General features: G+C 35.9%; 1 protein-coding gene across 3 annotated transcripts in view; it reads right to left on the bottom strand.

Moving 5' to 3' along the window:
• Positions 1 to 25,969, bottom strand: part of CNTLN (centlein) — a 284,539-nt gene that overhangs the window by 185,745 nt on the left and 72,825 nt on the right. For 2 of the 3 annotated variants that reach the window (XM_090274077.1, XM_090274079.1), the window contains 2 exons: positions 21,380 to 21,542; positions 12,555 to 12,749 (listed from right to left, as the gene is read on the bottom strand). In XM_090274077.1, coding sequence (XP_090130203.1) covers positions 12,555 to 12,749; positions 21,380 to 21,542 — 358 coding nt within the window. The remainder of the gene's footprint in view (positions 1 to 12,554; positions 12,750 to 21,379; positions 21,543 to 25,969) is intronic. The other variant, XM_090274078.1, reaches the window with a different exon arrangement.

A 25,969-nucleotide genomic window follows, 5' to 3' on the forward strand; every position in this document is an offset into this window, starting at 1 on the left:
ATTTCACTCATAATGGAATCTAATGAGCAAAATCAACTAAAGCAAAATAGAGATAGAAGGCTGATAGCTTTGGGTTGTGGGCTGGAGGGATTGAGAAAAAAAGAAAAAAAAGAGAAAAAAACTCATGGATAGGAGCAACAGTGTGGCGATTGGTGTAGGGAGGAGGAGTGAAGGCAGAAATTGGGGGAATAATGATTGACAGAGATGACTTGCGTTGGTGAACACACAATATAGTGTATAGATGATGTGTTGTAGAATTGTGCATCTGAAACCTGTATTAACTTGTCAATCAGTGTCACCCCAATATACTCAGTAAAGAGGAAATAAAAAGATGGTATCAGGGAGGAGCACACAGGTAGTATCAGAAGTATTGGTGATAGCTACTGGTGTGTCCATAGACATTACACTTTATTCTTTTGTATATTTCAAATATTTAGTAATAAAAAAAATTTTAAGGTGAAAATGTAAGGGAAAGCAAGATACAGAAAGCCAATTTTCTACCACTTAAAAAAGAAAAAATAATGTGTGAAAAGAAATAAAAATAAACAAGCCTATGGTTAAATTCACAACTCCAATCTTGTGGTCTGTTGTTACCCACATGGTGTGTAGGTCATTCACAGATAAATATAGTAATTTAAGGCTTAGTTTCTCTCTTGTCCTCTACTGCAAAATATTTCTCCAAGGCAAGAAACTGCCTTCTGCATGGAAAAAATAAACAATCACCCTAAGATAAGACCAGCAGTCATTCAGAATTCAGCTAGGTAAGAGCAGGGTGCTAAGAAATCAAAGGTCACAGGTTTCAAGCCCATATGAACCTATTAGCTTTGCCCTTTTCTATGGCAAAGACTGTCAGTTAGCTCACCAATAATTCTGGTTTTAAGTAAGATCAGGGGAAAAAAAGAAGATAAATCACTGCCATTACAAGAAAACACAATGTCAAATTTAGTAACATGATATAATAAGTGTTTTTTTTTTTTGTATAGAATATTAAAAGCTAATATGTATTACTCTAAATGCCCACCATGCATTGCCTCACGTAATTTTCAAAAAACTCCTGTGAGGTATTTACTATTATAATACCTATTTTACAAATGATAAAACTGAGACTTAACTTCTCTAAAGTTAAGTAACTTGTACAACGTAACACAGCTATGTAATTCAGATTCCAGAATTTATGTTATCTATTAGTCTATAAATATACCCTCCAAGAAACAAACACAGAAAAGTCCCAAACAAGAGTGTTTGAAAAAAATAATCCAGGGATACAAGAAATGAAAGAATAAAATCTTCCTACCATTTCCCCTCAACTGTATGATCCACTTGCCTACTTAGTCTTTTATGAATCAAAGGTTGATCCCCGGACCAGCTATTAACACCATCATCTGAGAATGTAAAAGAAATGCAGAATCTCAGACCTGAGCCCAGACCTACTGAATCAGATCTGTTTTATAACCTACAACTCTGGTTGACCTGGATACATATTAAAATATGAGAAGCACTGAGAGAGACTATTCTCAATAACCTTTCTCACCTCAGAGTCTATGCTTATTTACTTCCAACAAGAAACTCCTAAATAATTTTCAAACTGATACATTCCACTTTTTCTCTAAGCTTTGACAACACCCCTCCCCTACAAAGCTTCTTTCTTCTTTTTTTTTACTTTTGAAGTTTATTTAAATCTGTTAAATTCCTTGTCTCCCCAAATGGTTTCTAACATTGAACAGAGGTTATATTATAATTCCTTTTTTTAAGTATATTTTATTGGTTAGGTTGTTACAGTAGTCCCAATTTTTTTTCCCTTTGCTCCCCTCCACCCAGTACTCCCCTTCCATCCAGCAATCCCACCCCCCTTAGTTCATGGCCATGGGTCATGCATATAAGTTCTTCAACTTCACCTTTTCCTATATTATTCTTAACTTCCCCCTGTCTATTTTGTACCAAACAATTATGCTTCTTAGTCCCTGCATCATTTCCCCATTTCTCCCCCTTCCCTCCCCCAGATGATAACCCTACAAATCATCCCCATACCTATGATTCTGTTCCTATTCTGGTTTGCTTAGTTGTATTTTGTTTTAACTTTTTAGATTCAGTTGTTGTCATTTTAATGTTTATAGTTTTAATCTTCTTTTTCTTAAGTTAAGTCCCTTTGACATTTCATATAATAATGGCTTGGTGATGAACTCCTTTAGCTTCACCTTGTCTGGAAAGCACTTTACGTGCCCTTCCATTCTAAATGATAGCTTTGTTGGGTAGAGTAATCTTGGTTGTAAGTTCTTGCTTTTCATCACCTTGAATACTTCTTCCCAGCCCCTTCTTGCCTGCAGAGTTTCTTTTGAGAAGTCAGTGGAGACTCTTTTTTGGGGGGGGGGGGGTATTTCCAGTATTTTTTGGACATTATTTTCGCTTTTTTTTTTTTTTATAATCTTTTTTTTTGGTTTTTCAATTACAGTTGTCCCATTTCCCCCCCATTCCTCTCCCCCACCCAGCCCACACCCTCTCCCGCAATCATATACCTCCCTGTTGTCCATACCCATGAGTCATTTATACACGTTCTTTGACTAAACCCTTCCCTTACTTATTCCCCTTCTCTCCCTCCCCCCTCCCCCCTATTGACTGCTATTCTGCTCTTTGTTCTATTTAGTTCTTCTGTTTGTGTTGTTCTTTAGTTTCCTGTATTAGGTGATATCATATGGTATTTTTCTTTCTTTGCCTCGCTTATTTCACTAAGCATAATTCTCTCTAGTTCCATCCATGTTGTTGCAAATGGCAGGAGTTCCTTCTTTCTTTCTGCTACATAGTATTCCATTGTGTAAATGTACTACAGTTTTTTGATCCACGCATCTACAGATGGGCACTTAGGTTGTTTCCAGCACTTAGCTATTGTAAATAGTGCTGCTATGAACATAGGGGTGCATAAGTTCTTTTGAATTGGTGTTTCAGGATTCTTCAGGTATAATCCTAGTAGTGGAATCGCTGGTTCAAAAGGCAGTTCCATTTTTAGTTTTTTGAGGTAATTCCATACTGTTTTCCATAGTGGCTGCACCAGTCTGCATTCCCACCAACAGTGCAGTAGGGTTCCCGTTTCTCCACATCCTCGCCAGCACTTGTTTGTTGATTTGTTGATGATGGCCATTCTGACTGGTGTAAAATGGTATCTCATTGTGGTTTTTATTTGCATCTCCCTGATGGCTAATGATGTTGAGCATTTTTTCATGTGTCTATGGACCTTCTGTATGTCCTTTTCAGAGAAGTGTTTGTTCAGGTCCTTTGCCCATTTTTTAATTGGGTTGTTTGTTTTCTTGATGTTGAATCATATTAGCTCTTCATATATATTTTGGAAATCAGTCCCCTGTCTGTGATGTCATTGGCAAATATGTTTTCCCATATGGTTGGTTTCCTTTTCATCTTGCTGATGTTTTCTTTTGCTGAGCAGAAACTCTTCAGTTTGATGTACTCCCATTTGTTTATTCTTTCCTTTATTTCTCTTGCTTTAGGAGATGTATCCGTGAAGAAATTGTTACGTGAGATATCTGAAATTTTCCTGCCTATGTTTTCCTCTAGGACTTTTATGGTGTCATGGCTTACATTTAAGGCTTTGATCCATCTTGAGTTTATTCTCGTGTGTGGTGTAAGTTGGTGGTCTAGTTTCATTTTTTTGCAAGTCCCTATCCAGTTCTCCCAGCACCATTTGTTAAAGAGGCTCTTCTCACTCCATTTTATGTTCCTTCCTCCTTTATCAAATATTAGTTGACCATAGAAGCCTGGGTTTATTTCTGGACTCTCTACTCTGTTCCACTGATCTATATGTCTGTTCTTATGCCAGTACCACACTGTTTTGATCACAGTGCCTTTGTAGTATTGTTTGATATCTGGTGTTGTGATTCTTCCTGCTGTGTTCTTCTGTCTCAAGATTGCTTTTGCTATTCAGGGTCTTCTTTGGTTCCATATGAATTTATGGAGTATTCGTTCTAGGTCTGTGAAATATGTCATTGGTATTTTAATAGGGATTGCATTGAATCTGTAAATTGCTTTGGGTAGTATGGCCATTTTGATGATGTTGATTCTTCCCATCCAAGAACATGGTATTTGCTTCCATTTATTTGTATCTTCCTTAATTTCTTTCTTCAATGTTATGTAATTTTCAGAGTACAGGTCTTTTATCTCTTTGGTTAAGTTTACTCCTAGGTACTTTATTTTTCTTGTTGCTATAGTAAATGGTATTTTCTTTTTTGTCTCTGTCTCTGCTATTTTATTGTTGGTGTACAGAAATGCCTTAGATTTCTGTATATTTATTTTGTACCCTGCTATTTTGCCAAATGTACTTATTATATCGAGTAGTCTTTTAGTGGAGTTTATAGGGTTTTCTAGGTATACTATCATGTCATCTGCATATAATGATAGTTTTACTTCTTCTTTCCCAATTTGGATGCCTTTTATTTCTTTTTCTTGTCTGATTGCTGTGGCTAGGACTTCCAACACTATGTTGAATAGGAGTGGAGAGAGTGAACAAACTTGTCTAGTTCCTGAATTCAGGGGGAATGCTTTTAGTTTTTGTCCATTGAGTATGATGTTGGCCTCAGGCTTCTCATATATAGCCTTGATTATGTTAAGGTATGCTCCCTCTATTCCCATTTTGCTGAGTGTTTTCATCATAAATTGGTGTTGTACTTTATCAAATGCTTTTTCTGCATCTATTGATATGATCATGTGATTTTTGTCTTTCATTTTGTTTAGGTGATGTATTATATTTATTGATTTGCGAATATTAAACCATCCTTGCATCCCTGGGATGAATCCCACTTGATCGTGATGTATGATCTTTTTGATGTATTGCTGGATCCTCTTTGCCAATATTTTATTGAGGATTTTAGCATCTATGTTCGTCAGTGATATTGGCCTGTAGTTTTCTTTCTTTGTTGTGTCTTGACCTGGTTTTGGGATTAGGATAATACTGACTTCATAGAAAGAGTTTGGGATTTTCCCCTCTTCTTGGATTTTTCGGAATAGTTTGAGGAGGATAGGAGTTAGTTCTTCCCTAAATGTTTTGTAGAATTCGCTCAGTGGAGACTCTTATAGGCACCCCTTTGTAGGTAACTCTCTGCTTTTCTCTTGCTGCTTTTAAGATTCTCTCTTTATCTTGAATGTTTGGCATTTTAATTATGATGTGTCTTATTGTGGTCCTCCTTGGGTCTAGATTGTTTGGGACTCTCTGTGCTTCTTGGACTTATATGTCTATTTCCTTCGCCAAATTTAGTAAGTTTTTCTTATTTTCTCACATAAGTTTTCAATTTCTTGCTCTTCCTCTTCTCCTTCTGGCACCCCTCTGGTTTGGATGTTGGCATGTTTAAAGTTGTCTCAGAAGTTGCTAAGCCTTTCCTCATTTTTTAAAATTCTTGTTTCCTCATTCTGTACTGGTTGACTGTTTTTTTCTTCCTTATGTTCCAAATCATTGATTTGAACCCTGGTTCCTTCCCTTCACCATTGGATTTTTGTGGATTTTCCTTTGTTTCATTTAGCATAGCCTTCACTTCTTCCCTTATGGGTTTGCCATACTCAAGCATATCTGTCAAGCCTGTGAGCATCTTTATCTCCAGTGTTTTGAACTCCACATCTGTTAGGTGGGCTATCTCCTCATCTATGAGGCTGGTTATCTCCTCTTCACTTAGTTCTCCCAATGTAACCATGATCCGTTCCACCTTTTGGGCCATACTTCTCTGTCTCTTCATCTTGACAGGCTCCTCTGTTTCTCTACCTGTGTCTTAGGTAGAGCTATCGCACCTGTTACATTGTAAGGGATGGAGCCTTATATATTCATCAGTACAGGGTGACCTGTTTCACCACGGTGTTCAGCTGTACATGGGGGAGAAGTCTGAGAGGAAACAATGCCACTTGCTCAGCACTCGTCCCTCTTCCAGGAACTTCTGCCACATCCATATGGGACTCATGCCTCTCTAGCTGTTGCCCTGGCCATCATTCCCAGAGTGGGTGGGTCTGTAGACGTTTTAGGACTGTGGGGGCCCTTTAAACAAGCAGACTCTGCTGAGAGACAGGCAGTTTCTTCCTCTGCCCTAACCCCCACTGATTTGCACAGTCAGAAGCAATGAGACTTTATTTTCCCAGGTGCTGGGCCTGTGAGTTGCGCGGTCTGGTCTGGTGCTGGCAGCACTCCCCAGATGTCCCTCTCTTTCTCCCTCCCTTCCCCTCTCTCTAAAATTAAATAAATCTTTTAAAAAGAAAAAGAAGAAGAAACCACAGTTCTGGTGGAAAAAGAAAAAGGTGACATAGGAGAATCTAGCTTCCCTATCTCCCCACAAAGATTAGCAATTGAACAGTTCTGGGAGACCAGTAGAATCTATTTAGTTTTAGCAATGCAGTAGAACAAAAACTAAAACTAAGAATAACTGCACAAGAAAATAAGGAAAACAATCTCATTTTGCCTGCGTCACCCAATCCCTAAGTAGGCATTGTTCAGCACCATGATGGAATTTCCCAGCTAGAAAGAGCTCCTCTCACCAGGAAAGAAAGAAAAAGGTGAACAACCAGCTTCTACAGCCTCTTAGAGCACTGCACAAAGGCCCTTTTTCTCCTTTACCTACCCAGACCAGCAAAGCTGAGATATATTAAGCTGACTAGGAACAAAAAAGAAAGATAGAGGCTATTATTAGCAGACTGGCAGCAGGAGTGATGGACAGTTCACAGAGCCCTGCTTTGCAGATAAACTCAGCAGAGTTCACCACTGATGAAACCAATAGCTACCAAAGCCACCAAGGAGCCCCTTGACATCTCACATGGTTTCACCTCGGGTTTCAGCATTAACCTGAATCCCTTCTGAAGCCATCTGCACGATTATCCCCTTCCTGCTGAAACCTAGGACCATGCCGGAGACATCTAAGGTCTTTGTGGCTACACAAGTGTATGTATGACACCAGCTGCCTAAGTCCTTTTTTCAAAGCTGGAGGGATTGCACAGTGGCCAAGGCCTCAACCCAGTGGCTGTGTCCAGGTTTATGTAGTGGCACAAGAAAGAATTTGAGAGCAAGTCAGAGAGATCTGGTAAAGCACACAGATTCATTAAAATGACAGTACACCAACAAGAAGTTAAGAGGGATGGAAGTATAGGAAAACTCAGAAAGTGAGTTGCCCCAAAGGGATCTGAGTGAATGTTCTTATCAACCATGAGCAAGAGGAAGAATGGGGGTGGGTCGTGGTCTCTGATGCTGGGGGTGGTCATCGGCGCAGCTCCCCTTAGTCCTTCCTCTCTCCAGATGGTGGCTGTCTAGAGGGCAGAGCTGCTTCAAAACCATGATGTGAGTCAACATGGATGTCAACTTTGGCTGAGACTGGTTTTTTATTTGTCTCAATGATATCTTACTCCAGGACATTGGGAGGGTGGCAAGAGGGGGGCAAGTTTATAGCCACAAGTCATATCCACAGTGCTCCAACCCAGAAGGTAAGCAGCAGGGGAGTTGGTGTCTAGCCACAAGTCACATCCATAGTGCCTAACCTAGAAGTAAAGAGGAGGGGTACAGCCTGGAACCTCTGTTCCCTGTGCTAACTTTTCTGACTGACTTTGACTACAATGGAAGCTAAGAGCCACACCCACAGCTAACTTGGGCTTCTGTAGTTTGCAGCCTGGGCCAGTGGGCACAATCTTCACACTCTCCCTCTACCCAACACCAGGTTACCAGTATATCCCTGAAAGGAAATTATAGACATGTCTGGCACCCCAACTTTTGTGTCTACAGACCAGGGGATACACTCTTTGATCATTTGGCTCTGATGGCCAGCAAAGTTTGCATTCATGGATCCAACAGGACTGTAGCAAACCAAAAACAAAAACAAAAAAACAAAAGCAGCAGTTCTTAACTAGTTATCCCTCTAGAGTTCATTGCCGAGGCAGCAGTCAGAAACACCCAACTCCCAGCCTTTCTCTGAAAGAGGGTTACTTGCATATCTTAAAAGCTGCAACTTTAGGGTCAGGACTCTAATTGAACACACATCTAATGGCCAACTACAATCCTCTCCAGCACTGTTGCTCTAACTTACTCCAGGTCATGGGTATCTCCCTGGAAGCTATACACATGTCTGATGCCCTGGCTTTTGTGACTGTCACCCAGAGGACACATCCCTTAATGGCCTGGCTCTGGTAGCTTGCAGGGTTTGTGTGCATGGATAGGGTGGGAAACAAAGAAAATATCTTAATTGACTATTCTTCCAGGGTTCAGTGCAGAGGGAGCAGAAAGAAATGTCCACCTACCCATCTTTCCCTGAAAGAAGTCTATTTGCATACTTTAAACACTGCTATCTGAAGGATCTGCTTCCAATCAGCCTGTATCTAAGTGCTTACAGAGATCCTGGCACACCTTCAACTACTAGTTGCCACAAACCACAAAGAAGGCTGCTTAGACAATCAGAAAGGTTTGAGAGGCAGTCAAGAGCTAGTGTGGGACTGAACAATAAGTTTCATCTCCTACATGATACCACTTCCATTTTTTATGCATTAGCTAAAACAGCCATGTGTTTTAGCTAATGCATAAAAACTAACAGAGAGAGTGAAGGAAAATGGAAAAACAAGGAATATGTTACAAACAAAAAATTAAACCCCAGAAACAGATCTTAGTAAAATTGAGATAAGCAACTTACCTGATAGAGTTTAAAATAATAACCATAAAGATACCCAGATAAGGAGAACAATGCATCAACAAAGTGAGAATTTCAACAAAGAAATAGAAAATATTTTTTTAAAGTACCAAACAAATCAGATAATATAATAACTGAACTGAAAAAAATGCACTAGAGGGGTTCAACTGCAGACTACATGAAGCGAAGGAAAGAATCAGTGAACTCATAGGCAAAGTAGTAGGGTTTATCCAATCAGAAAAGCAAAAGGAAAAAAGAATGAAAAAGAATACGACAGCTTAAGGGACTCATGGGATACCATCAAGCCAAACAAGATTCACATTTTAGAACTCCCAGAAGGATAAGAGGAAGGAAAAGAGAAGAAAGCTTATTTCAAGAAACAATAACTGAAAATTTCACTAACCTGGGGAAGGAAACAATGTATTGTAGAATTGTATACCTGAAACCTATTTAATATTATTAAAGAAAAAAAATTGTCAAAAGTTAAAAATAAGAAGAGAATCTTAAAAGCAGCAGGAGAAAAACAACTTGTTACATACAAGGGAAAAAACGTTAGACCATTATACCATCAGCAGATTTTTCAGCAGAAATTTTTCAGGCCAGACATGAGTGGCATGATTTTTGAAAGTGGTGAAAGGAAAGAACTGCAAACCAAGAATCCTCTACCCAACAAAGTTGTCCCACGCGTATACAGTTGATTAATTTATAACAAAGCAACCAAAAATATACAGTGGAGAAAGGACAGTCTCTTCAATAAATTGTATTGGGAAAACTGGTTAGCCACAAGCAAAAGAAGGAAACTAAACCACTATCTTATACTATATACAAAAATCAACTCAAAATGAATTAAATACTTGAAGGGATTAAGCAAAGAAAAAAAAGGACTCACGGACACAGACAACAGTATGGTGATTTCAAGAGGGAAGAGGAGGGGGAAGAAAAGGATAAAAGGCAGACTTGATTTGAGGTGATAAACACACAACGCAATACGCAGATGATGTACTGAAGAATTGTATACCCGAAACCTATATAATTTTATTAACCAATGTCACACCAATAAATTCAATAAAAAAAGAAAGCACAAAGTACGTTGTAAACTGAAAAAAAAAAAAAGATGGGAACTTCCTTAATGTGATAAAGGGTATTTACAAAAAAAAAAAAAAAAAAAGCAAATACAGTGTTTACAGATAAAATACTGTAAGGTTTAAAAATAAGCAAAAGAAATCAGTATTAGAAGATGAAACAGTGGTTCCCTTTGTGGGAGTAGCTAATAATTAGGACCATTAGGGAGTTTTATTGGACCCTTATAATATTCTATATCTTGATCTGTGCTATTTATATACATGTGTTCACTTTGCGGAATGTCACTGAGTTGCACACTTAAGGTCTGTACACTTTATTTGAATATTAAACTTCAGAAAACAGTTTTTAAAAAATTAACAGCTCTTTTCCAGGAAACTTTATAAATTATCCTAGAAGCTATATTTAAGTGCTAACTCCCAACATAGCCAAAACACTTTAGAAACGCTACGGAAGTAGGCATAGACTACCAAATATAAAGACTTATTATAAAGGTATAATAATTAAGACAATATAACATTGTAGAGGTATATGAAGAATATAGAACCTAGAAAGAAATTCACAAACCTACTGAACTAGGATATATGAGAGAGGTAGCCTAGCACTAAACAAGAAAAAAGGGGATCATTCAACAGGTTGAACAGGAAAAACTGGTTTGATTTAGGAAAAAATCAATAAATAAAAATGGGTCCTTACCTTATACTATAGACAAAAGAGAATTCCATCTAACTTATTACTATAAATGACATAACAAAGCTTTAAAACTCTGAGGAAAATGGAGGTGCAACTATTTCTGTCTTTGGAGTAGAGAAGAATTTTTAATAAGATATCAAAACACTAACTATAAAAGATTAATTTATCTAAATTACTGCTTATCAAATGAAACCTTAAAGGAAATGAAAAGCCACATAATGAATTAAGATATTTGCCACACAACATACTAAAGATTAATTTCAAGAACATATAAGAACTTTCACAAATCAATTTTTAAAATCCAACAGAAGATTTAAAAAACATAGACATTTTGCATAGGGAAGCACACACTTGACTAGTAATTACATTACTACTAATCAATTGTCAACAAACTAAGAAATCTGACAATGTCAAGTGCTGAAGATGAGAATCAGTCATCTCTCTAAAGCACTGGTGGTGGGAATAAAATTAATGAAAATCACTTTCAAAAAGTTATCAGTATTTCATGAAAGTGACTTTTCACACTCTAAACCTAGGATTTTCATTCTTATATATTCCACAAAAAAAGTTTGTACATGTCTATAAAGAGTCATGTGTGTACAAAAATGACAATTGCAGTATTATTCATTATATCCCAAAACTGGAAATAATAAAAATACTCATCTGCAAATAAATGTGCGATGGTTATGATATAATCACATATAATAAAATATTTTAAATCACTAAAAATAAATGATCAGTTAAACCAAACACCATAGATGTGTCTTAGTAATGTAATGAGCCAAAACTGCCAAACCCCAAGGCAACAACACATTATGATACACTTTTATAAATGACAAAACTAAACAATATACTATTTTCTCATAAATTTATATGTGCTAAAACTTTAAAAATCATCAAAATGATAAAGAATTTAATAGTTATGTCTCGTGAGAGAATCAGGGTACCAGATAAGGAAGGAACATACAAGTAAATAAGTCATTAGTAATGTTATAGTCCTTGGATTAATTTGGGGAATCAAGGGTGTTTACTATAATAAACAAATTAAATGAATAAAATAGGCCTATGCATGTAGCATAACACTGTGTCATGATACAAATTTTGTGATTAATAAAATTCTGTGAACCTGATGTCCAAAAAATGCAATATAATAAAATACAAATTTAAAAATTGTGTTAAGGTTGAAGTGTTAGTTAGCAAGACAAAATATGCTAGGTTCAAAAATTACTGTTCTTCAATCATAATGAACATTTAAGCACACAATTACTTGGTTGTGTTAATTCTATTTCTGAACTAAATTAATAAATAGTAAAATTTAAAGGAATGCTGAGTACCTAAAAACATTTTTAAAATTTTATAGGAATAGGATATTTTTACAATACCTATTTAGAGCTAGAACTTATCTTAAAGATTATCTAAAATGAAGTACCAATGAGTATTTGCTATATGCCACGCTCTTCACTTGACATGCATTATATCACTGATCCTCAAAAACTCTATAACATAGATACCATTAACACCAACATTTTATTTGTGAGAACACCTTGGCTAAAAGGGTTAAAGAAATTTGTTCAAGTTCACAAAGCTCATAAAGCTGTAATTTGATCCCAGGTTTATTTGAATCCTGAACCTGCATATTTATCTATACATTTGTCCTACCTCACTTAATAGCACAGGATATAAGTAGAAAGCTCAACTGAACTGTCTAAGACCACACATCAAGGTAGTGGCAGAATCAAACCTAAAAGGAATTAAGTACCTTATACCAGGCATTACAAAAAGCACTTTATGAGACTTCCTATTCAGTACTCTTTCCATTCCATCACCTAATTCACTTAAAAAAGTCTCAAAATAGGCATGACCTATTAATTTTCTCTTCATTAGTGTAAATCAGCAAACTGTTTCAACACAATAACTATACCAGACATAACCTGTATTTCTACATGCATTCCTATATGAACCCATATTTGTATATTCATGAATCCATATTCATGTACACAAAGAGTAAAAAAATAGCACAACATAAAACTATCTGCCACAACTTATACTCTAATACTAGCAAAATCATATGTTTTAGTCAGTTGTTGGAGAGGATTTAATATCATATTGCAATGGGCAACAGTTTTAGAAAATGTCTCTCACCTGTTCTGAGTGGTCTGAATCACTTTCTGGAGGTAAAGGATATGGTGCTCTTTGTGATTCCTGAAGCTTTTCTTTTAATTTAGCATTTTCTTGCTCTTTCTGAAATAGCTGATCCTGAAGACTAACAACACTTTGCCGGAGCATGGCTTCACTTGCTTTTGTGGTTTCAAAACAAATATGTAACTCACTGTAAAGCTGTTTCAAAAAATACATTCAAATCTATTAATAATCAATTAAAAGTTATATCTGTGTGCATATATACAATATATATACACATATACATATATATCAGGACTACATATGACATAGTCCTTGCACTCAAGTTATTTTAATAGTCTAAGAAGGGAAACAGGATATAAACACATGGAAAACTAAACAATATCAAATGTAAATATAAAATCACCATTGATATTTTTAAAAGCAGTATGTATTATTGGCCAGTGTAATATAGAAAAGTGTGCCATACTAATCTTGGAGGGCTCCATTAAAAAAAGGACATGAACTGAGCAATGGTGGTATTACAGAAACTGAGTAAAAACAAAAAGTCATTCTAAAAGTGGCAGAGATGTCAAAAAAATATTATACAGTGATAGGAAAGGACAAAAAGGCAGCATAAAATATAACAGCCTGATAGGACTTAGGATGTATGTACTTGGAAACAGAAAAAAAAGTCTTTCATTGAGAAGGTTGATCTTGACTGATATATTCCCATATAGGGTAAATTAGCATCTACTGCTGAAGTAAGAAAGAGGCCGAAGCAATAATAAGAGAGACAAAGTCAGGCAGTATGACTGTGGATGGAACATGAAGACACCTGAGTCCCAGGTTAAGGAGGACGGACTTGTTCCTTTAAACAATAGGGAATCATTGAAGATCCTGAACAGAGGGTGATAAAATAGAAGCAATGTTCTAAAGGTGTTAGATAAAACTTTAATTTTCTTGACTCAAGGCAACATGCATTAAATAAATTTAATATTAGAGTTTATTAAAACTGTGACATGGCATACGGTACATAAGTGGTATCATACAGAGAATCAAATACGGTTAACAATAGTACTCCTCCAATTCTCATTAACGTATTTCTGATGAAAATCCTAACTTTTGATTGTGATTTAATGAGGCATAATTTATTTTGTGTTAACTGATTTACATAAAAAATCCAAATATATATTTGCTGATAAGAGGGAAAGTGATCCAAGAGCTAAGATTTGTGCTGCTGTAATTTGTGTTGATATATACGTGTGTGTGTGTATATATATATATAAGATCTCTCTATATATGGCTAATAGTTATGATCTTATAACAAAAGTAAAATCCCCAAGGGGACAATCTAAAAATTACATAGTTAATTCAATAGGTTCTCATATGGGGGGGGGGGGGATCTTCTATTAGTGGGCCTTGCTTTATGGGAAAAAACCTAACTACACAAAAGATGGCAGACTACTTTTCTGTATGCATGCTATACTTTAATTTCTAAAAGTTTAAAATTTAAAAAAGGCTTGTGAAATCTCTTTCCATAATGTTTTTTCTCCAACATATACTTTACCATAAAAGCAAGACTCCAAACCATTCCTCTGACATATAATTAGCTCAATATGCTTGTTAACTTCCTATAAGGGATTATAACTCTATACTATTGTAGAGACCTTAAATAATCCACTTCACTTTATAGTCAAAGTCAATACAATATTAATAAAGTTGCCTAGATGATCTATACAGAATTTCAGGACATAAATTTACACTTTCCTTTCCAATTACCTTTATACCAGGGACTATGCCCAATGTCCTTTCCACAGCTGATACTGTCAGGTACTCAAGGCAGGAAGAGAGAGTAGGAACCTGACAGCTTTGAGGAACAATGATGGGATCAGAGTGGGCCCTATGGTGACCTACCTGTGCTATGTTGCTGCTTTCATGACTGAGTTCAGTGCAGAGAAGAAAAAAGCAAAACCTGGAGACAGAGCTAAGCTGACTAAAGATTAGAAGCTATGATGATGGAAGGTTTGCCCAATAGCAAACAGTCAAATACTCAGTCTAAAGGTTATTTAACCACTTTCTCTTATTTGTATGCTTTATTAGTACTAATCAATTTTACTCAATCAGCACAAATTAATCCCTTTGGAGGAAAATGACAGAAAATAATATTATTAAAGAATTCACAGATTTCAAATTATACGTATCAGTAAAGTATATTTTTAAAAAAGGATAAACATATTTCAAATATTTGAGAATCTCATGAACATTGGTAAGTGTCAATAAAGAAAAACTTCTAATTTCCCTCCCTTTGCCTAAGGTGCAAGCATGCTGACAGTGTGTGGTCAGGACTGAGGATCAATCAGTGCCATTAGTGCCAAGTGCATGGTATACTTTTCTCTTGGGTGTCATCTCTTGGGATCTTCCTTCACAGATATAAGGCTCTGTGTCTAATCATTTATTGATTTATTTATTAAGAAGTCTCCATCTTAATATCTCTTCTCTTGTCTCCTCTCCTCTCCCTTTTGTTTCTTTTCAATAAAAATGAAGACTAATAGCAATCTTTTTATATTCTCTACTTTGCTCTCTCTGCCACACGGTTTATACAATTGTACTCCTTCTTACTCAGAAGTTGCTCTGGCTTGATCTGATATGACTGGGTGGGCAACTCTAGACATTGAGGCAAATTCTGTCTTTCTCTGAAAATATCCATCCTTCTAAGCAGCAGGTGAAAAAGAACTGAGAAATCCTGAAACAGATGATCTAGACTAGCCTTGCTCCAGGAATTGGAACAAAGTCTATCCTAGTCCTTATTCATATTTCAATGTACATCTCCTACTTGCATATTTTCTTTGATAGCTGATTAGGCTTCACTTAGATATCTAACAGGAATAAGACCCCTCAGTTGTGAACATAGAGTAAAGGATAGTAAGTCAGCCGTTAGCCATTTTTAATTGTTGGCCCAGTCTACCAGTAAATTTGGCTAAAAAAGCCTTCAAGGAGATTAAGATTATTTTTATTTCTAGAATATGCTGTGATGATAAAGCCTCCAGAATAGGATATTTCTGCAGGAGATCTTGCAAGGAGGCAAAGGTTTAGTATGTCCCAGTCCCCTGGTTAAATAACATCTTATTTTCATCTCAATAACAGAGTGAGTCAAAAGAAATTCTGAAGTCAGCAAATTAGGTAATATAACAAATTCATTCATCGGCATTGATTTAGGTATCTTGAGTTAGTAACTTTTTCCCTATTAGCAATCACAATTGATTATAGCAGTTCAGAAAGGCTCTTTTCTCTACAATTTCGTTAATAGAAAAAAAATGAAATGGGTCATAATCTTTTGCAAGATTCTGGCCTATGCAAACATTTTACCATACATTCCCCTATATACTTTAGAAGTATCATCCTTCTAATTCATGACTACCTTGTTATGCTTTCTATTCTCCATGCTATATTTGTTGGGGGGACTCCAAGAAATTCGTTAAAAGGACTCCAAGAAACAGAAAGTAAATTATCTCCAGAAACAGGACCCCAAACTCCCAAGTCCTTTCATTTTTAGGGGCTGAGACTGAAAGCCCTCTTTCACCCATATTTTTATTAGTGTGGAGGAGCAAGATGATATTTTATTTACCTTAAAAAATAAAAACATATGCTCTGTAACCCAATGACTAATTTGTTTAAAGAATATATTTTCCATGAATAGTGTATATATATACTATTTGCTACACTGATTGACACAATAAATTCTACAGGTGAAAAGTATACCTGTTTACAGTAGAAAATAAGAAGGACATATTCTGATTTAATATTCAATTTAAACTAAAAGTATGTATAACCTAACTCCTTATTCTCCTGGATTGATATTAGCTCATGTCATATAATTATCATTAAACAGAACAAACATGTTAGGTGGTCTAGAAGTTATAAATACTGATAGAATTCCTATCTTTATTTAAATCATACACATGTACATAAATGACATGCAAAGGTAGAAAAATTATTAGAACTTAAATAAATGGCTACATACTCAGAAAAATAAAACACACTAGCTTAATTTTATTTCACTTGGGTGTTTTTCTTCCAGAGAAGCCCTGAACATTATTTTTTAGGTAGTTTTACTTATAAGACTAATAATTTGTTATGGAGACCTTTGGAAAAATATGACACGTTTCTATCTTGTGCTCATAATTCTTTTCAGTTTTCTCTCTTCATCTTTTTCTCCCTTCCTCATACCCCTCATCCTACCTTTGATGGCAACTGTTTTTTGCTTTTTTTTTTTTTTAATTCTCTTCAAATAATAAAATAGATGCTATGTTATAAATCAACTTACTAAACTGGAGAAAGAAGGGGAAGTGGGAGAGAAGCAAAAACAAAAAAGTGAAGACAAGAACTGAAAGAGAGAAAAAATAAACTACTGTCATTATAAATAATAAATTAAGGATACCTAACTCTTAAAGAAGTAAGCTTAGTAAGATTTGGAGGTAAATTATTAATATAATATTTTATTTATTTTTATTCACCTGAGTCTTACAGCTAGGCCACAATTATTATTTAGAAATAATAAAATTAAGTCTGCCTTCTGTAGCTCAATGGATTAAGAGCCTACCCATGAAACAAGAAATAATAAAATTAATTCATGTGAAAATATATTTGAAAATCTTAATTTTTAAGTAAACAATTTTATCTCACTGTTGAATAAACGAGTAGATTATTCAATTTTATTGTGAAAATTTTAGAAATATATATGTGTAAGAGAAATAAAAACAAGGATTAAGTAAAATGCTCTAGGGTTAGAATAAATAATTTAATATAAATGAACACTGTAAGTCTGAACAGTAGCATACTGTTTATTTATGATAAATAGAGTAGCGTGATCATTCCCAAATTCAAAAATCCTGAACTCCAAAACTAATACATTTTCTAAGAAAAAGAAAACATGTCTAATGAAAAATCTGTAGGAGGTCAAAAAGTTAAAAACTGCAGTGTTACAGCAAAAAAAAAAAAAAAAAAAAACCTGACACACTCTGTCTCCCTCCAAAACTAAGAAGGGCTATTACTGCTGCAAAACTAAAAATAACCAGAAGTTCCAGAAAATAAAGCTACATGGAAGTCCAACGTATGAAGTCATAAACAAGAGGTGCTCGTCCGGAGGGGTAGGAAGGACGAAACTGCAACTGAAAGATCAAATTGTGCTGGAGGCAGCAGCTGCAGCAGCAAACAGTGAGACCCAGTAAGCAGACACCTGTATTTGGGGGGAGGAAAGAAGCGCCTGGGAGCCGGCCTGGCCCCGGCTGCAGACCAGACCCATCGGCTTGCGATTCCAATGCTGGGGAAGGCAGACCCCATTGTCTCGGACTGTGAGGCCCAGAGGGTGTGGGGAATGGAGGAGGAGGCTCCGGTTCCTCAGCAGAGAGTAACAGCAGGAATCCATCTTGGACTCGCGCCCCCACACCAAGTGCCACAGTGTGGTGAGAAGGGTCGCCAGGTTGTGAAGAGCACACGGGGCTCTGCCCAATATAGCGTAGGAGGTATGACAGTGCCCCGCCCAAAAAGGAAAGATAAACAAAATGGTCAGAATGGCAGAATAATGACTGAAATGCCAATCACACAGCTAATGAAAAAACAAATAAAAGACTTGACTGATGAACAAATAGCGAATCTTTCCGAGGCTCAGTTCAGAGCTATAGTGATAAGGCAGCTTACAGACCTAACAGCGGGGCTGAATCAAGACAGGGAAGGAATGAAGGCTAGTCCTGCTGAAATGAACAAAAATACATACAAGACAAGTGGTGAGGAAGGGAAAGCCGGGGATCAAATCACAAATCAGAACATAGTGAGGGAACAAACAGTCAACCCGTGCAGAAAGAGGAAACAAAAAGTTAGGAATATGAGGAGAGGCTCAGAAACCTCTGGGACAGCTATAAGCGAATGAACATTCAAATTATAGGACTGCCAGAGGGTGAAGAAGAACTAGAAATTGAAAAATTATGTGAAAAAATAATGAAGCAGAACTTCCCTAAATTGGGGAAGGAAATTAATTACAGGTCCAGGAAGCACAGAGAGTTCCGGATAGGCTGGACCCAGGGAGGACCACACCAAGACACATTATCATCAAAATGTCAAAAATTAAAGATCAAGAGAAAATCTTAAAAGCAGCAAGAGAGAAGAGAAGAATTATGTACAAAGGGGTCCCAATTAGACTATCAGTGGATTTCTCAAAGGGGACTTTACAGGCAAGAAACATTCAAAGTAATGAAAATCAAAAACCTACAACCACGATTACTCTATCCAGTGAAGCTGTCATTCAGAATAGAAGGGCAGAGAAAATGCTTCCAGGACAAAGTAAAACTGAAGGAGTTTGTTAGATCCAAACCACTATTATATGAGATGTTAAAGGGACTGGTTTAGAAGAAGGAGGATCAAAACTATGAACATTAAAATGAAAACTGTATCACAACAACCAACAACAGAAGCTAGGGAATCGAAACAAAGGCAAACTAAGTAGGCAACGAGAGGGGGGAAAGAATTATAGGTACGGGGAACATATTGGGGGGAGGTCAGTGGGGAGGAGAAAAGGGAAAAAGGAGGGAATTAAGAAGCATAGTAGGAGGGAGTGGAGTAGACAGGAAGATGTTGAGAAGAACTATATGCACAACCAATGGGCATGGACTAAGGCGAGGGACAACTGGAGGGAGGGAGGGTCACAGGGTAGAGGGGAGCAGGGGGAAAAGAAATTGGGACAACTGTAACAGCATAATCAATAAAATAAAAGAAAAAAATTTTACAGGCATATTTGTACAATCAGTGGCTGAAGAATAATGATTGGGGCTATTTTCACAGAGAATGATAACAGGCTATATTTGAATATAAATTTCCATGGGTATGGGGACATTTAAGCAAAAATTAAGAAAGAGGAATGTTTGAGTTTAATATACAAGTGAAAACAAGAAAAAATGAAAGTAACTAAAAAGGTCCAGTTTTTCAAGTCTGGTTTAGAAACAAAAGCATAATGGTAGGAATTCCTTCTTTCTGCTGTGTAGCATTCCTTTGTGTGAATGTCCCACAGTTTTTTAATCCATTCATCTATTGTTGGGCACTTCGTCTACCTTTTGCAACATCATGGATGGAAATGGAGACTATTATATTAAGTGAAATAAGCCAGCTCGTGAAAGACAAATACCATATGATATCACTTATAAGAGGAATCTAATGAACAAAATAAACTAATGAGCAAAAGAGAACCAGAGGACAAGGAAACATGGAACAGACTGACAGCAGCCAGAGGGGACGGAGGAGAGGAGAGAGGAGGATAATGGTGGAAAGAAAGGGGAGAAATTAGTCAAAGACATGCATGAATTGACCTGTGGACATGGACAATGGTGGGATTGACTGTGGGAGCAGGGATGGGCTGGGCAGAGGAGGACAAAGGGAGAAAAATTGGGACAACTGTAATAGAATAAACAAGAATTTAAAAAATTTAAAAAGCAAAGTTTAAAAGAAGAATTTTAAAGACTGTTAAACCATTATATTTAATTAAACAATCATGATCTTTCTAAGATTTATTGACTGAAGACAATAACAAAACGCTTCTTTACCTTTGAAATTGACTTCATTGGAGAGGCTATGGAAACACATGTAGAACTTTGTAAAATAAAAGGAGCAAAAAATTAAAAAAATAAAATAAAAAAGAAACAAAAGCATAATGGGCAATCCCACTTTTTAAAAAAGGTGGAGCTGGCTCTTTTGAAATGGAGAGGATAGACCATACTCTTCCACTTGTTATCATCTGTGTCCTAAGGGATACCTGAAGGGAACACATAATACAGATGGAAAAGCACAGTTCCAAAGCATCATTGGCCAGGTAGCCAAGGTTGCAGGTTGCGGATTCAGTCCTCCAATAGGACACATACAAGAATCAACCAATAAATGCATAAATAAGTGGATAAAAAAATCGATGTTTCTCTTTCTCCTTTCTTCTCTCTTTCTCAAATCAATCAATAAAGTATTTGTTAAAGTTTACTTAACGGCTATTTATTTCATATTAATTATAGATATTGAATTTTCATGCTTCTTTTAGAAGAGGGAGTTTAAAAATTAAAAAGCTCAAAATAACATATATTGCTCTATTATCCTCTAAGCCTTTGGTTGCCTCAACTATTATGAGTGAATGACATCAATCTCATAAGACTGACCTAAATAGGAACTAAAACAAAACTATAAGGGTGTTTATTTTAATTACTAGCTATAATTATTGCTGCTGAGTCAGTCAGCATACCTAAATACATGGGTAAGCCTTCTTGACGAAATCCTTAAACTGTAAAGTAAAATGAATACTCAAAAGAAACACACAAAATAAAGAGAGAAAGTTCTTGGAAAATATTGATCCTGAAGACCTCATCATTGATCCTAAATACTGATCCTAAAAACCCATCTGTGTTTGTGCAGATTTGTCAAGAAAATAATGCACAAATTCCACAATGAAATACCACTTTAGGTCATAAACTAGAATCACATTTGATAAATAATTTCTCATAAAGAAGGTTAATTCCATTCTCCAAAACCATTCTGGTTTGGGGGCTATAGTCCTAATATGTTTCATAGTAGATATTGAAACTCAAATTTATAAAATAATATCCTACAGAATAAATTTACATCTATATTTCAAATGTTCAGCTTTAAAAGCCATGAAGAAAACTCACAAAATATTAAATGTTACCAAACCAAATCATATTTTGTTTTTAATTTTGAAAGAAGGTATAAAAAATGTTGAAATCCAAAAAAAAATTGAATTCTACATATTTGTATAAGTTCATACATGTAAATTTACATTTTTATGATAGAATAAAACATACTTTTTGATATGATATACTTTCTGCTGTATGAACATCTTCCTGGTTTCTTAGTACTTTCTGTGTGTCCATGTTCAGAAGCTGCAGCTGCTGGATCAGCTCTGCTTGCTGTGCTGTATGTGCACTATTCTGTTTATAAAGGTTCTGCAGTTCCTGCAACTCCTTCCTGTGCAAAACAAGCAATAAGTAGAGAGAGGTATGCATAAATATCATCTATGTTAAATAACTGTGTTCGTCTAAGGTTGTAGAACAGTTTCTGATTTTTTTCATCTATTATTTTTTACTGCAGGCAAAAATACTAATAAAAGAAGTAACTAATATAAAGTATTTAATATTTATCACATACACCTCGGACATATTGATAGAACTACTATGATTTTCAAAGCCAAATACTTATCAATTTTCTTTTACAGCTTGATAATAATAAAAGCCCTGGATATACAGACATAGTACCACCTTTTTATTGAAATTAATTTACACTTCAGTTCCAACAGTTCATAAGTACTGATGCCAATGAAAGTTATCAGACAGTTTTTAATACAGGATAAGTCAACCATACATTGTATATTATACAGAACTTTAAATGTATTAAAAATAATCCAAAAGCCAAATGAAGTTTTCAAACCAAAGTTCCTAAAAGCACCATCAGTTTGCAACCCCAGGGCTTGAGCTGAAACTCCTATGACTCCTCTAATTTAGCTTGCAGGAAATGACAAGGCAAAAAATCAGAAGGAAGGAGAGCAACATAGGGCAAAACCAGTCCTTCCAACACACCAAGGATGAAAGTGGCAAGTAGGAGGTCAAATAAAGTGGTGATGGTAGGAATAACACTAAAGGTCCAGGAAAACCACACCTCTGGGAAAGAGGTTTCTAGATGCCTGTAGAAGTGAATCCTGCGTGATACAGATCATATAAAAATAAAAAACATATTTTGCATATTAAATTAGAAGAAAAAAAATATATACATATATTTCACAAAAATACATTTTATGATATATATTTTGGACACCATTCTTAAGGGAAACTTTTCTTTACATATAACCTCAAACTAATGAGTCATTCACATAAGATAAATCTTAAAAGAAAGAAGAAACAAAAGAGATATGCAGACAGTTGTTAAAGGTATATAAATATTTATATGGGAGAAATGAACTTCGCTTTTTTAGAGATTTAGTATACTAACATTCTCCAAACACAACAACCCTTATACCCATACAGAAACATGTACATACACCATCTCCTTAGTCCTTTCAGGCTGCTTTAACAAAACATCATACACTGGGTAATTTACAAACAATAATTTATTTCTCATAGATTTGTAGGCTGGAAGTTAGAAGGTCAAGTGTGGGCCCTCTTCAGGGTCACAGACTTCTTGTTTCTTCACATGGTGGAAAGTACTTGTCCGGGCAGCCCAGGGAGGACTCTAAGAACATTAATCCCATTCATGAGGACTTGACCCTTATGACCTAAACATTGCCCAAAGGTCCCATCTCCTAATGCCACCACATTAAGCATTAGGCTTTCAACATATGAATTTCAAGTGGACACAAACATTCAGACTAAAGTACCATCTGTAACTATTCAAAAACTGAAACTTGCAAAAAATAAGTTCAAAAACCAGGGTGTGGGGGAGAAAAGGCAATGGCGCAATGCCTCTAGGAATTTGAATAATACAAAAGAAGGTGAGAGGTGACCCACAGTAATAAGGCTTGCTGAGTAGTGCTATTTTTCAAATATAACATTGGCAAAAATTATCAAAGGGGATAAGCAATGAATGTAGGATTAAATTCTATCAGAATATATAGTCAAGACCTATGTTAGCCAGGAGAACTAAGTAACTGTTACATTAGAAAGAGGATATGATGGAGATAAAAACATATCATCTTTCTGAAATACTGTACATACTGGTATTTGTGAAAAATGGATGAGTCTTGAGACTATCATGCAAAGCAAAATAAGTCAAAACCATATGATTTCACTCATATGTGGAACATAAAACTGAAATCAACAAATGAACAAACAAGACAAACAAACAAAAACTCATACACATAGACAACTGTATACTGGTTACCAGAGGGGAAGGGGGATGAGAGGAGATAAAAAGGTTAAAGGGGAGTCAAATATATGGTGACAAAAGAAGACTTGACTTTGGGTGGTAAACAATGCAATATAGAGATGATGTATCATAAATTGTACACTTGAAACCTATGTAATTTTATTCATCAGGGCTGCCCCAACAAATGTAATAAAATTTTTAAAAAGCATTTGCAAAACACCTCACCAAAGGGAAAAAAAAAACATATCTTTCAACACATTGTAAAACACAGAACATTTATATCTCCTCCAATGCTAGGAGACATTTGTTATTTCTTAAAGAAAGTGCCAGAATCAGTAGTTGGCTTGCCTATATGGATTATGTGGAACAAAATATATGTATCCTTAATCAGAAGAAACACAACAGTATAAAGATGTACATAATATAAGGCACTAGAACATTAAAGAATCAACTAAAAAAAGAGCATATTCTTGACTCTCATCTCATGCTATCTTCTGGGCCTACATACTCTAAGTGCAATGGAAGCATAATCTCACACTATATCGATATTTTTTTTCTCTGTGTCTGCCCCCACCATTCTCTGAAAAGCAGATGGGATGGGAAGTTCACCAGTGTTGCAAATATAAACATGATCAGTATCAAAATAAGGCTTACAAACAAGGCTTACAAAACTCACACATCAGGACCACAGTAAAACAATGAATTTGCCCACATTTTTCCTCATTTGAAATGAGTAAAGAACTAGCAAGGCTTATTTTTAAAGGGGAGTACTTAGAATTAAGAAAAAATTAATTTTACTGTGCACAATGAAAGGAAATGAATACCTTTGAGTAGAAGTCACTTAAAGGAATTAGAAGGTCTAGAAAAAGTATGAAAAAAAATAAAATAAAATAAAACACGGCACCAGTCTGAAATACTCATAGAAAGGCACGATGTGAAGATAATCTTAATAAAACCTCTGTGAAGGCAGGAACATTTTTATTCATGCTATAAATAGAGCATCTAAAATAATTCAATTCCCTTACTAAATATTTGCTGTATTAAGACATATCTTATGTGACTTTTCAGATTCAGCCTCACTTGCCTTTTAGATTCTCGGTCCTTAGCTCTACCACAATCTATGAACTAACCATTTCAGCCTATGAAATTTATACAGTACATGTGGCTCCATTATGCGAGGTCAACCAGCTGCATGCCTAGCACCTTTGTCTCCTTCTACTACTTCCAGATTAGGATAAAATCTTAACACACAGCCATAGAAAGCAGTAAACTTTGACCAATGGAAGACAAAATACAAGAAGAAAACAGACTGATTTTTTTTCTTTTTCCATCTGATGGACTGTTACAGTCCAAAAACAACCTGGCTGGCTAATTCAGTGCATGTGCTGTCCCTTCATTGCTCACAGTGAAGCAGTAACCAGTACAATAACGCATTTCCTCGAACTGCTTTTTTATGCTTCTGTTAGGTAGCAGCTAGGAATGAGCAGCCAGAGGGGAGATAAAGGCAGGGCCCTTGCTGTTACAATCTAACAAGGAAAGGAGGCTAGAAGCAAAAAAACAAAAACAAAAAACAAAAGACACGTCTCACCAATTAATTTAGCAATCCTGAGCTCAGTTTGATAAGATTGCCAGGTGTCCCAAGCATTGCAGGCAAAATAGCCCAGGAGGAGGGGAGAGTCCTTGAGACTGCTGAGCAAAGGAGCTTCTGTAACAATCTAAGATTGTGGGGTATTCTGAACATCACAAATGGGAATTACACAGGAGAAAGAGGGGCTCCTATGCTGGGAAACGGGGTCTCTATAACAATTTCACTAAGACAGAACTTTTACTGAGAGGGAAAAAAAAGCCTTTTAGCTGTATATTATTCCCAAGGGGAAGAAGGAAGGGTAACTAAAACCACTTAAGGCATATAACTCCTAAACCCCAATAGTTGGTATTCTTAGATTAGCTAAGTACCCACTTGTAGCCTCAGCTCAAGTGTATAGAAAAAACTCACTAACTTATTAACAAACTTTCTAACAACTTTCTCTCCTCTATATGTAGAACATTTAGACGAGCCAAAGTGTCTGCTTGCACTCATATGTGCTCATATGTTTCATAAATAAATTTGCTATCTCATTTCCACTATTATGTGTTTGTTTCTTAAATTATTCTCTTGCAGGCAAGACAAGAAAGGAGGTGGGGGAGAAAGGCCTCCTGACTTGGGTCTCTCTCTCCCCACCAAAACATTTCCCTGCCTCATATTCTTCTTTGCTCACTCTCTCTGCCTTGAAACTGAATGCCCCAAGTAGGCAATCAGTATGTAATCCTTCACCCAGGCTCTGTTTTCTAGATTATATGAGATAAAACAGTTGTTAAATGGATGAAATAAAGAATAACATGAAGAATTCTTAAAAAGAAAGATGTAATAATAGCATTAAAATTCATAATAAAAGCAATTATAAGTAAAATCACTGTTACGGAAAATAGAGTTAATTGATAGGTTCAAACTTGAGAATTTCCTCTAGACCAAAATGAAAAAGGAATATAGGAAAATA

The sequence above is a fragment of the Furipterus horrens genome, unplaced genomic scaffold (genome assembly GCF_987537825.1).
Source record: "Furipterus horrens unplaced genomic scaffold, mFurHor1.1.pri manual_scaffold_4, whole genome shotgun sequence".
Taxonomy (NCBI): Eukaryota; Metazoa; Chordata; class Mammalia; order Chiroptera; family Furipteridae; genus Furipterus; species Furipterus horrens.